Genomic DNA, 12,804 nt, shown 5'->3' on the forward strand with positions numbered 1-12,804 from the left:
CACTGCTGACCCCAGACCTCCCCACAAACCCAGGTCTCGTGGCTCTGGGACCACCACCACGGTGCTGCCAGCCTCCACAGTTAAGGGAGATGAAGCAGATGCATCCCCCACAAACTGGTGAGGTTTGGGCACAGGGAACCCATCAGGGAACCAGAAACAGCATGGCCAGGCCAGGGCTGGCAGCTCCCAGTGCCACCAAGCCCACCAGAGCTCCCCCAGCAGCAGTTTGGCAAAAAGCTGGCCCAGGGCTAGCAGTGCCAGAGCCCAGGCAGCACATTCCCTGGGGCAGAGTTCCCTGGCACTGCACAGAGCAGCATTGAGCAGGGACAATGATCCCCTCTCTTCCCTGGGGAAGTCCTCCCAGGCTCTGAATCCAAGCAAAGGCACGAAATGAGAACTGAGGACAATGATTGCTCCCTCCTCACCCTGTCTGGGACTGGTGGCTGCCCTAAGCACCACTTCAAAGAGGCCGCAGATCCCTGGAGCTCTTGGCTGGGATCCCCCTCCTGGCCCCATTCCTGCAGGGAAAACCCAACACTGGGGGCTCTGCAGAGGTTCCCACCCTATCCCAGGACTGAGGGGCAAAGGATGGAGTCTCTGGACACCCTAAAAGCCCAGACCTGCCCCGAGTGTGTGCTGCCACCTCCAGCACGGGGCAGAGGGCCAGTGCCACACCAGTGACATCCCTCCTGCAGCCCCAGGGGCACCACGAGGGAGAGGTGGGAGAGGGCTTCAAAACAAATAAGAGGTTTTGAACTACACCAGCACCACTGGAGGGGTATGAACCCCCAGCACAGCAGCCAGATGAAGCTTGAAGCACTGGAAGGGGTGCAGGTGGCTTCCTGACCCCATCCCACAGCAGGGGCACCCAGCCTGAAAATAGGGAAGCCCAGAAAGGATGGGAAAGGGCATGGGAACATGGCCTGGAACAGAGAGCCCAGAGGGCTCCTTGTGCTCAGGCTATGATTGCACAAGCTCAGCTCAGTCACATCTCCTGGGACAGGACTGTCAGGAACTTCAGGGCTGGCAGCAGTAGATGGGCTGATTTGGGCAGCAAGACAGGACAAATGAAATAGCTCACCTCACTTTATTATCCCTACAGACATGTGACCCTCTTCTAATTAAACCTCAGTCAAAACAGGCACCAGAAGTGGCATCATGAAAGAGAGAGCAAGCACTGATGCCCAGGGGACAACTTACACCCTCCTCCTGCAGAGAGGGGACAGGACAAGCCATGGCTTTGTCCTCCCTTTCCCTGTCACTCTGCTGGTCCCACTCTGGCACAGAGCAGCAGACACAAGATTCATGCCTTGCAGGTCAAGATCAATCTCATAGAGAGGAGCTGGATGGGACAAACAGCACTGGACAGATAAAAACAGAAGTGAGAAAGGAATTGGTCTGCATGGTGCCCAGCCCAGGGCAGGTCCAGCACCTTCTGCCCAGCTGAGTGCATTGTGCCAGGAGAGTCAGAACATGAATAACCCTGGAGAGAAAGGTCCTGGTCTTGGAGCTACAGAAGGCCAGACCTGTGCTACGTGGGGATTCACAAGGATCTCCTATAAAAGCAATAAAAATACCAAGTACCAAGCCACATGGAAGACATCATTCAGCTCAAGTATCACTGAGCTGGGTGGGAAGGAGATATCCTAAAATGCACCAGTCTAACAGGATCACCCCAAGGGACCTGGACAGGGTGCAGTTCATGCCTAGGATGTCACCCTGGGGAGCCAGCACACAGCACTGGGACAGGCAAAGCTGCTGCTTCTCCACTTGGAGTTAAATACATGAAAGAAACCTAAGCCTAGCAGTCAGAAGGAAACATTTGCCAGGGCAAGCTAAACACACAGAGGTCAAGGTGTCTGCTTTGATCAGCAAAGAGCCTGAAACAGCAGCTCAGAGCTATGGATGGACTCCCTCCTTTGGGTCTCTGGCTCATTAACTATGGGAGCCTGCAGATGTGTAAATGGTGACTTTAACATCACTCACACAAACTTGGAAAGAGGAAATACCCCCAGGAGCCCCAGCTCGGGCACAGCTCCAGCCCTGTGTAGTGTTCAGGAACAACTCAGGCAGCAAGGAAGGGCCAGGCATGTCCCATTGGATCTTCAATCCTGTCCTCCAACAAGTGGAACAAGCAGAGGCCAGGCCACCTTTCAACAGCCTGGAGATACCAGCTGGAGTGTTGAAGAAGATGCATCATCTTTTTTCTCAGAGCAGTCAAAATTTAGCCAAGGTCAGGCCCAGGGCACAGCAGCTCCCCCCAGCATGGGCAGCAGCCATTTCCCACAGCACACTGGGGATCATGGGGCTGGGGGTGAAGTCCCTGCAGTCTGCTTAGAAACAGAAAAGGAGCAGCTTGAGAGCTGGAAAGCCCAGCAGCAGAGCAGTGTGGGGATGCTCCCCCAAAGAGGGCAGGGAAACACCTTCCCAGCTTCCACCAGCAGCTCCAGACCTTGAGATCTGGCACCTGGAGCAATGGGTGCATTGTGTTGTGGCCAAGAGTCCCACAAATCCTCCAGGGAAGGTCAAGGAGGGGGAGTGGGGTGATGGGCACTAGATGAAGGTGGAGTCTAGCTGGCTGGTTTCATGGTTATTGCAGGCACGAGCCTCAAAGAGCTGCTTGATCAGGGCAGATTTCTCCTGCTCCAACTGGGTGATGCGTTCACTCTTGTCAGTCACCTCCTGTGTGGGAGAGAAGAGAAAAACACTGCTCAGAGAAGGGAAATGACAATGATAAAAACTGGGAGGGCTGCCATCCAGCATGACCTGGACAGGCTGGAGAGCTGGGCAGAGAGAAACTGCAAGAGGTTCAACAAGGGTTGAACTGCACCTAGGAACGACCCCAGGCACCAGTACAGACCAGTACTGGCAGAGGCATCATGGGTGTCCCCTCCTGAGCAGCCCAGCTCCAACACCACAGGTCTGCACCCTCACCTGTATTTGTCACAACCTTTTCCCTCTGGTGGGGATGTCCCATCCCTGCCCACACATCTTCTCCCAGCAAACAGCTGGGCACACCTGTGTGATGGGGGGATCTCGAGGTGCAGCCCACATCCCTTTCTCTGGGATGACCAAGGTCAGCCAAGCTGAAGGAACTTCCCCACTGCCTTGTATTCCTTCCCCAGTCCCATCCCAGCTCCCTGAAGGGCATCTCCTTCCTCCATTACCTTGGTGAGAAGTCGGTTTTGCTCCTTCAGCATGTTGATGGCTTGCTGGGAGCTTGCTGGGGCTGGGGATGCCACGGGGACCAACCTGTTCAGAGCTGAGGAGGAGGTCACTGGCTGCAAGGCAGATGAAAGGGGTGGATGAGCCATTGAGTCTCCTTCCCACTGACCCTGCCCAGTGTTTCCCAAGGCCAGACCATGTTTCTGGGGCACACAGGTTACAGAGAGAGGATTAAAATGCCAGCGTAGGCCATGGCAAAGGGTCCCAGCAAGGCAGGCAGAGGTGGGAAGCACTCCTGCCAGCATGCTCCTGCCCCAAGCACAGGGGGATTCCCAGCTCTGAGAGGGCTGACTCAGCACCTCAGCAGATGTTTTCCTTATTCCCTTGACGACAGATGCACCTTTAGGGAGGATCTCTTTTAGTTCCCCAGATGCCTCGAGCATTTTCCAGTCCGGTTGTGCTGTCTTCTTGACCCTCACCCATCTCCCATCTTGCCCATGGAGCCCAGTTGCCTCCCCAGTGTCAGCCCAGCCACCAGAATAAGAGGGGAAAGATGAATCCTGAGCTCACACAACCAACCACAAGCTGCTGCTCTGCTGCTCTCACCTTGCTGGTGGTGGAGAGGAGGTCACTCAGGCAGCGGTTCAGTTCCTGCAGCTTGGGGATCAGGCGCCCCAGGTGGCTCTGGCCACTCTCAGGGAGAAATTCCTGGGGGGAAAGGGAGAAAGAAGAGACTGAGGGTTACCAGGGGCTGGCTCCAGGTCCAGCCAAGTCTCATCCCAGTTCTCCAGACCCACAGAGCAGCCTCAGACCCACCCAAACAGACCAGCATTCTAAGAACAAGCCCGACTCACAGCACTGGTTTTGTTCTTCCCCAGGAGCCTCTGGGATTCCTGCATGAACTGGATGTGCTGGTGGTACCACTCCCGAGCACGCTCTAGCAGCTCCAGACCCTGCAGCAGGAAATCCTTCTCCTGTTCCAGCTCCTTCATGTGCTTCAGCTGCAGGACAGAGAGGGCAGAGATGTCACCTGCTCCCCACCAAAGCCTTGTCAAGCCCCAGAGTTGGGTTTCTTGCAGAAAGAGCAGAGAAACAGATACGGGCAGGGATCATGGCCCATGAAATGATGCAAAGGAACAGGGGTGATGGCTGCTGCCAGATGCTGCTTTGGAGGAAGAGTCCTCTGGTTTGGGGGAACAACAGAAGCAGGTGAAGGACAGTGAGGCCACCTCCACCCTCCTGCTCTCCACTGCAAGAGGTTTCTCCACCTCTTAATTCATCCAGAGATGCAGCAAGAGCAGAGCCTGCAGCCTCTCCCCAAATCCCCCCAAGGCTGTGGGTGTCAGCCAGCAGCACAAACACACACACACAGCTCTGGGCAGCAGCAAGCAGCCAAGATAAATGTGCAGGCTGAAAGCTGAGGCAAAACCTGCAGCCCTGTTTCCACATCACTCTGCTCTCCCCTCTGCTTCCCTCCCCAGACACCCATGAGCTGAGCAGGGTACAGCACACCCTGCTGCTGAACACCCCTGCCAGTATTCCAGGTTGAAGCACCAGCATCATCTGAAGAGAGATATGGAGATCTTTATGCACCTGAAGAGCTGCTGCAAGGGTGCAATGACAAACACCAGCTGAGCAAACACCAGCTGTGGTGGTGCAAGGGGTCCAGGGGCTGCAGCACAGCACAGCACTCACCTGCACCTTGCTTACAGCCAGACTGTACCAAGATTTTCTTCAGGCTGCCAGTGCTTCCCCATCCCATGGCCAGTCCTGAAGCAACCCCCCCACACCAGCCCCCTTTGTGCCAGGGCTGCCTCAGCAAGACACTGTGGCCACCAGCCCCTCACCACTGCCAGGCAGGACCTGGAGCTCAGGGCAGTGATGGGCTCCAGGCTATTTTTTTTTTTCATTCCACAGGGAAGAGCTTTTCCAGGGAAGGTGGGACCTTTTTCTCTCCAAAACAGCAAGTCTCAGCCACCAAACCCCTGAGAAGCAGAGACCCCCATCCCCAGATGCACACATCTATATTTGTGCCAGCAGAGACCCCATGAGTCCAAGAGCATCCCAACCCCTCACACAGCTGCAAGCCCAGCAAAGCTCAATGTGTGCTCAATGTCCCCTCCCCAGGACAGGCATCAGGACACCCATGGCCCCCCAAAGCCAGCACCTGAATTGATGCTGCCCACACCACAGGTCAGCCCTGGGCTCAGGGTGACACCAGGGTGTGAGGAGTGGAAGTGCAGAGGTGACAGCTGGCTCAGCAGCAGCTCAGACACTGGCCCAAGCTTATCCCACAAATAGTCATGCTGCAGGCTGGGTTCTGGCTCTCTTCCCAGGAAAATTTAGCTTGAGCTTGTGAGGAACATGCTCGGGCAGCTCCTCCATCCTGCTGGGGCACAGTGCAGTCCCTTCATCCAGACAATCTGATCCAACTGCTCCACTCAGGGATGGAGAGAGAGCAGATGATCCCTCTCCATCCCGGGCTGCCCAGCTAAATTCAATGCTAACTTTTCTGGCAAGAAGTCTCTCAGGAGCCAGGAGGATCAGCATGCTTGAACCCCGACCTACAGAGAACATCTGGAAGAGACACAGCCCAGAACCACCACTCACCAGCACAGTTCCTGACCCTGCTCCTACACCCAAACATCTCTTTCCCTGCCCAAGTTTCTCCCCTGGGAATGCACCTGTGCAATCAAGCACTGGCTCTGTGGGACGTCCCAGTCTAAGGACAGGCAGGGGAACCCCAACCTCCTCCCTGTTTGGGATAGAAAGCACCTTGGAAGCAATCACAGGACCTCCATGCAGATCAACAGAGCTTTGTATCCAAAATAACAGCATCTGCCTGACACTCCACAGCTCACACAGCACAGCGGGGAGGCAGAGCCCAAACAGAACCAGTGTCAGTGGTGAGGACCCTCCAGGGACCCCCAGCCCCTACAACAGGGCTGTCCCCTTACCATGCTGAAGTCCACCCCGTTGGTGATGGTGTGTCGCCGGTGTTCAGCACGTCCCCTCGGATGCCTCCGACTGTCCCCACTCCACACGTGGCTGACATCTTCCTGGGACTGCCCAGCAGCCTTGGTATCACCACCTGCATCAGAAGAAAGCATCAGGCCATCAGCCACTTGCAAGAAAAAAACCTGCCCACAGCCATAATTCTGTGGGATTAGCTGCAGGGTGGGCTTGCAAACAGAGATGGCAGGGAGCAGCTGAGCAAGGCACTGGCCTCAGCATCTGCTCACATCTCTGCATGGGCAGGGCAGGCTTCAGCTTACTTGGCTGTGCCAGGCTGGCAAGAGACCTTGCTGCTCATCTTCTGCAATTGTAGGTAGCTTCCAGGCAATGCTGGTTTAATCCCAGCACAGGCAATTAAACCATTAGTGATATTGCCTACCCTCATCCTGTCCTCATGGGACCCCTGGCTCCTGCTCTGCTGGCATCAGCTCTGCAAGGGACCTGACTCCTCCCTGAAGGCAGCTCCTGCTTGGTGATAGGCCTGGCCATGGAGGTGTCCCCTCAGCCCCCATGCCTGTGGTTTAACCATAGAATAAATCAGGCCAATCAGGCTTCCCAAATTCAGCTCCCTTAAGAAAGAATTTCATCACGAGGATGGAAAAAAAAACCCCTAGCCAGATGGAGAAGGACATTAATGCTAAAATGTTCAACAAAATTGCTACCCTGCCCTTAGAAAAACATTTGAAATTAGGGATTCTCATCAGGGCTTCTCAAGAATTAAAACTGAAGATTATTTTACTGTCAGATGTAGGGTGGGTGTGCAAACCAGAAACCTGTCCCATTCAGTCCTGGGAGTCCAAGCTGATGATATAAGGAAAGTAACAAAGAATTGGATAGAAATCCAATTTCTATTGGTTGTCCAAAATGTTATTAAAATCCCCACATCCTTTCTTGCAAAGGACCAATCGACTACAAACACAGGACACTGGTGCAGATCCATGCATAACCTAGTTTTGGGGATTAAGTTCATACTGGCGGGGTTCAGGCTGGATCAGACACCTCTTGCTTGCCCTTTCTGATGAAGAGGGTACACAGTCAGTCTCTCTTACAGCTCATCCTGCTCTCAGCACACAGCTTCTTCAGAAGCACTTCTGTCCATCTCCTGATGGAGGTTAGCAGGGGACAAGGGGACAGAATCACTGTCCCACTGGCTTACTGCACCCCTGGATGTACCAGGAGAATCCCCTGGCCCCAAGCTCTGCCATGTGGTTATGATCTGCATCCAAATCACACCTCGTGCATGCAGACACTCCCTGGGACACAAAGCAAAGCTCGGGTGGCATTCTGTGAGCCTCTCCTTCCCCCAGAACAAACAGGGAGCGAATTTGCTCGGCCTCTTCCCAGTTGATGAGCACAGATACCCCATCTCCCTGCACTTGGTTGGGTTCTTACCAAAGCTGCCTCGTGCAGCTGGAGAATCAAAGGAGCTTCAAGGCCCAGTGATAGAACCTTAAAGAGAGACGGGGCTGCCTGGAGTCCACTTCTCAGCACCCAGCACATCCCTCCCCAGCACCAAAGGGACATGTTCTGCCACAGCAGTGTCCCACTCCCTCTCAGCCAGCTGAGGAGAACATCACCAAGTTCAACCACAGCCTGGGAAACCTTCTGTGGTGGGAAAAGGCACTGAGCAGCTATGCAGGGCCTGGAGCTAAAAGAGATGAAGTAACTCTGAGTTATAACGTTCTCTAAGCTGCTGAATCAACCTGAAATTCGGGCCTGCTGGCAGAACCCTGGGCTGTGGAGAGCTGGTGGCAAGGGCTGAGGCAGTAACCCTGCCCACGGGCTCAGGATGCCAGTGTGACATCAGCCTGGAGTGGAAAAATGCTCATTAACTCCAAAGGTCCTGTAGTCATCTGCTCACTCCTTTTCCAGGGCAGAGCTTTAAATTTGCTGTTTATTTACCCAGCAGGATTTTTTTTCCAGGTTTTTCCAGATTTACATTCTTGATGACTGCTTGCTTAAGAATATTTTCTTAGTTGAAGCTCCAGTCATTAGTCTGGAGGCAAAATGGAAAGCAGAGAACCTCCACCACAGTTCAGGTTTCTTCTCCACCCAGCAGAGAGGACAGGGAGGGAGCGGGTAGGAAGGGAAGGCAAACCAGCCCAGACAACTTTCCCAGGGTAGAGGAAGTACTCATGCTCAAGTACTGCAATAACAAACCCCAGCTTCTCACATAGATTTTTGTGTCTGTAGATCTCAAAAAACATAGATAAGGAATTATTACCTACATAAGATAAGCCCAGGAGCCTGGTTTCCTGATACTGACTAGTTACAAATCAAGGTGCCAGTGGAACAGTCTCTCCCCTGCCAGGGTCACTGTGTCACCCCGAGGTGGAGGACCCTGACAGAGCTGGCTACCAAGGTCACAAGGAAGGGACAGAGTCCCCAAGGACCTACAGATAGAGCTGAACCCTGGCTGGCCACCCAGACAGCACCTGGGGACAGCAAAGGACATCTCCCTGATGCTGCTGTACCATTTAACTTTCACTTAATTATTTATTCTTGTACACAGTGCTGCAGAATTATCCAAACAAAAACTTGGATCAGGTTTTGCTCATTTTTTTGGTCCCAGAGGTGGATGAAATCATGAACTGATCCTTCCCAAGGGCATGGAGCCCCCACCACCACCCCCCGGTTCCCGGAGACCCCAGGGCCCAGCGGCTCTCCAAGACTGACCGGGTACATCCCCCATCCCCGAGGAAGTCACCTGCAGACTCCACAGGTGACAACCACGGACACGCTACAGTCACACCCCTTATTCCTTCTTCTCACCGCTATTACCGGGCAGCCCAGCGGAGATGGAGCCGAGGGGAAGCACAAACCCCGAGCCCCGAGGACTCTCACCCTTCCTCTGGACCCCCAGCTCGGAACAAAACCCACCTGAGCCTGAAATAAAACCAGCACCGACTTCGGCGGAGTTTCCCACCTGGCCTGCGGGAAGGGCTCGGGGCTGCCCCAGGGAGGCAAAAAGACCGGAGCGAGCCCTGCGGTCCCAACCCGCCCGTCTTACCGCCAGCCCTCGGCAACTTGGCTGCCCGCCCGTCCGCCCCCCCGGGGACGTCTGTGTCCCCCCGATCCCCCCCTCAGCCCCCCGCTCACCTCGGTTGCGGGACTGGCCGTGCCCCGGCTCCCGCTGCTCCCCGCTCTTCCCCTGCCGCTCCTCGGCACAGCGCGGGCTCGACGGCTTCTCCGCGTTCCGCCTCCCGCCGCTCTCGGCCGGGGTTTCTGCGGCGGGCAGGGCAGCGCGGAGCCCCAGCACGAACCGCTCGAAGGTGAGGTACCCGCTGGCCGGGGCCGCCCGCCGCAGCCCCTCCATCACCCCGGCGGGCAGCTCCCGGGCTTCCGCTCCCCGCCACCGGGACTCGATCTCCCGCAGGTGCACATAACCCCGCCGCCGGTCATCCAGGATATCGAAAAGCGTCCGCAGGCTCTGCAGGAAGGCCCGGGGCAAACCCTCGGTACCGGCGGGCACTGCCCGCTCGCCGCGCTCGGGAGCCATCACCGGCCACTGCTCCGGAGCGTTACCGGCCGCCCCCGCCCCCGAGCGCCCATTGGCTGGCGACGGGAGCACCTGCGCTCCTATTGGTTAAACGCGGCCGGCGGCGCTGCCCATTGGCTGAGGGGCAGGACGGCCGTTTGAGTTCCCCGCGGCACCCGCCCCGCTCCGGGCTGGAGCCAGCGCTGGGTCCCGGCCCCTTCTGCGGACCCCAGACCCCCGAAACCCACCGGTTGAGTGCGGGACGGCCTCAGGGAGGTGTCTCCTTCTCCATTCCTTCAACAACCGAGCCCCTGCACCCCCGGTAACGGCTCGGTGACCCCCCCCTTCCCCCCGCGCTGGCCGGGACCTGTTCACCCCGCCACAAATCCTCGTTCCTTACCCCGCAACTCTGCACCCGCTGCTCCCGCAGCTACAAATCTCCTTCTGTACCGGCAGAACAATTGCCGGGCCCAAAAGCTTCTGCCAGTGGTCATCAACGGCTGCTGCTCCCAAGGGACAAACAATGGGACAAGAGGAACGGCCTCAAACTGTGCCAGGGGAGGTTTAGGTTGGAGATTGGGAACAATTCCTTCTTGGAAAAGGTTGTCAGGCCTTAACCCAGGCTGCCCAGGGCAGGGTTGGAGTCCTCATCCCTGAAAGGATTCCAAAACCATGTAGATGTAGTGTTGAGGGCCATGGGTTAGTGGTGGCCTTGGCAGTGCTGGGGAAACAGTTGGATCTGATGATCCAGCCAGAATTATTCTATGCTTTTTGCACCTTAGAAACACCATATCCTTACAGAAAGGAAAGCCACTCTCTTTCTAATCCATGGACACCTTCCACAACCTCTGGGGACCCTCACCAGCCTTTTCTCTATCAAGGAACTGCTGGATGCTCTCCTCCTGCTATGACCAGGCTGTTCCCAGCCTGCTTTCCTCTAAGCATTTATTTTCATAAGTTTCCTGGACCTGTCCTACCTGTTTTGAGATCTCTGCTTGGCTTATCCATGTTTGACTGAACAGGTTAACACCTGTGTGGGATACAGAGAGAAGGAACTGGTGCATCATCCCTTCCCTGCTTGCTCCAGAAACCAGGCAGTGCATGTGACACTGCTCAGCTCTGATACAATCAGCACATCAGGCTGTTTTGCTCAGCACAGGCTAAATCTGCAGGAAAATGAGGTTTTCCTTGGGTTCTTGCCACATCTCTGGGCTTGCTGGAACAGCCAGGAATATTAGGGAGAATTCAAAACAATCTTAATGTCTGTTGTCTGATTTCCCTGCCTAACCAGTCTATCCCACCAGGAAAGCAAAGCAGAGATACCAGAAACAATTCCTGGCACTGACTGTGTCCGGAGGTTCAGCTGAAATACTCTTGCTCCTCCATGTGGAGCTTTCTGCTCTGGTTCCAGGGAACTGGGATCCAGCTGCCCAGTGCAGCTCTGGTCTGACATGTGCCAGACCAAAGAGCCCTCAGGATGCCACCATCAGACAGAGCCATGTCCTTGTCCTCACTGTCACTGGGGGAATGAGGCTAGAGAGCTTTGGAAAATTCCTGGAAAAGGTCTTCTAGGGGGTTGTTTTGTTTTATTTTGTTTTTTCCCATTGAATCTTGGGGCCAGCCCAAGCTCTTCTGATTGATGGAGCAATCTCTGGGGTTTTAAATATAAGCAGTGTAGTTACTCAGTTCTCTTTCCTCCAAACTGTGGTGGCACCCAATGTGCCACTGGTCCTCTCTGGGGAGGGCATTGGACAGCTGATGTCCCCTGGAAGGTTGGTGGCAGGTCACACATCGTTGGGAGGAGAGGTGGCAGCAGCTGCACCAAACCCCAGCACAGCACTGGTGCTGGTGGTGGAGCCTGGGACACCTTCCTACATGACACTGACTAGAGCTGAGGAGGTGTAGGGAAACATTTCCAGGGATTTAGCAAAAGTGTCAACCCAGAAATGCATCTGTCCCCAGGAAACATCTGGGCAGGGGCTAAAAATGGTGAGGGGAATGTGGTCAGGGAGATGCAGCACATCTTCCCATGGGGAAGGCTTTTTATGTTTGATCTTCCCAGCTCGGAGATGCCATCATGTTTTCCATCTCGCTGCTTCTGGAGCCTCTCAAGATTATGCTCTGTTTGCTTTGGAGGGGTCAGAAGTTTCTCACAAAGTGACTTTTCTTCCCTCCAGACTGTTTTTTCCCACAGAGGGCTGGCGATCAGGAAGTCTGGTGGCTGCCTGGTGGCTCGGGGGCTGTCACGAGGGTTGGGAGAAGAGCAGCGGGTGGGAAGCTAAAACAAGCTGTCCAGGGAGGTGGGTGTTTTGTTTCCTCACTCTGCCACGTGCCTGGGGCCACAGAGCAAGAATCTCTGTGGGCAGGAAATGGCAATGATGTGTCCAGCATCACCCCCCACCCCTCCGGCTGATGGGTTCAGCAGCAAGATGAGTTTTAATATAGGGAATAGTTTGGGGCTTAAATGGAAGGGTGATAGATGCTGGAAGGCGTCCCCTTAGATTCTGGTGATTGATCTGCTCTGCTACAAACTCTGCATTTCTACCAATAAAAGCAGCTACAGCAGAGGTGGCTGTGGGCAGCGTGTGGTAGCAATAATGCCACAGGCATGAACTGCCCAGGTTCTCACCTTATTCAGGAAATTACTGCAATTCTTTATTTCTCCAGGGAACATCCTAGTGGATACTTACCTATGGAAGCCTGAAGCAGAATGATAAAAATGAGGAGCTCTGTCTCTCTCCTGGTAGGATATCTGACCACAGCAGAGCAGTGTTTGCTGTCTGTCTGATTTCAGGGTGCTGGAGCTTTTTTAATGCTGAATTTCCTGTTCCACCTGCATGTTCGTGTTTTATTTGGCCTAAGTGTTACCTCCTTCCTGCTTTCTCAGTTTGTCCTGCTGAAAATATCTGCTCCAACCTGCCACTGGTTTTATTGCTTTGCAGAAGAAAAGCTCTACCCCCACGGGTGCCATGGGGTTGTAGAACCAGGCCATGGAATTCTGTGCAACAGGACCAACCTGTTCTGGCAGATGGCTGGATTTGAGGGGTGGGAGCACATTCACCAGCCACAGCTGAATTCACTGGGGCTCTTTTCTGAGAGCCGGGAACCCATCCATGGCTTTGAGATCCCACTGCTATGAGATCCCA

At 54.9% G+C, this 12,804-nt stretch overlaps 1 protein-coding gene across 1 annotated transcript; it reads right to left on the bottom strand.

Annotated features, from left to right (window-relative positions):
* Nucleotides 1–1,072: 1,072 nt before the first annotated feature.
* On the bottom strand, nucleotides 1,073–9,719 carry SAPCD2 (suppressor APC domain containing 2). Its single transcript, XM_071766135.1, has 6 exons — nucleotides 9,280–9,719; nucleotides 6,123–6,256; nucleotides 4,020–4,166; nucleotides 3,772–3,873; nucleotides 3,168–3,281; nucleotides 1,073–2,682 (listed from the first exon to the last, which is right to left on the bottom strand). The coding sequence occupies exons 1-6, from the start codon at nucleotides 9,677–9,679 to the stop codon at nucleotides 2,554–2,556; spliced, it is 1,026 nt and encodes a 341-aa protein (XP_071622236.1). The 5' UTR covers nucleotides 9,680–9,719; the 3' UTR covers nucleotides 1,073–2,553.
* Nucleotides 9,720–12,804: the final 3,085 nt, after the last annotated feature.

This window comes from Heliangelus exortis, chromosome 22 (genome assembly GCF_036169615.1).
Source record: "Heliangelus exortis chromosome 22, bHelExo1.hap1, whole genome shotgun sequence".
In the NCBI taxonomy this organism is placed as follows: domain Eukaryota; kingdom Metazoa; phylum Chordata; class Aves; order Apodiformes; family Trochilidae; genus Heliangelus; species Heliangelus exortis.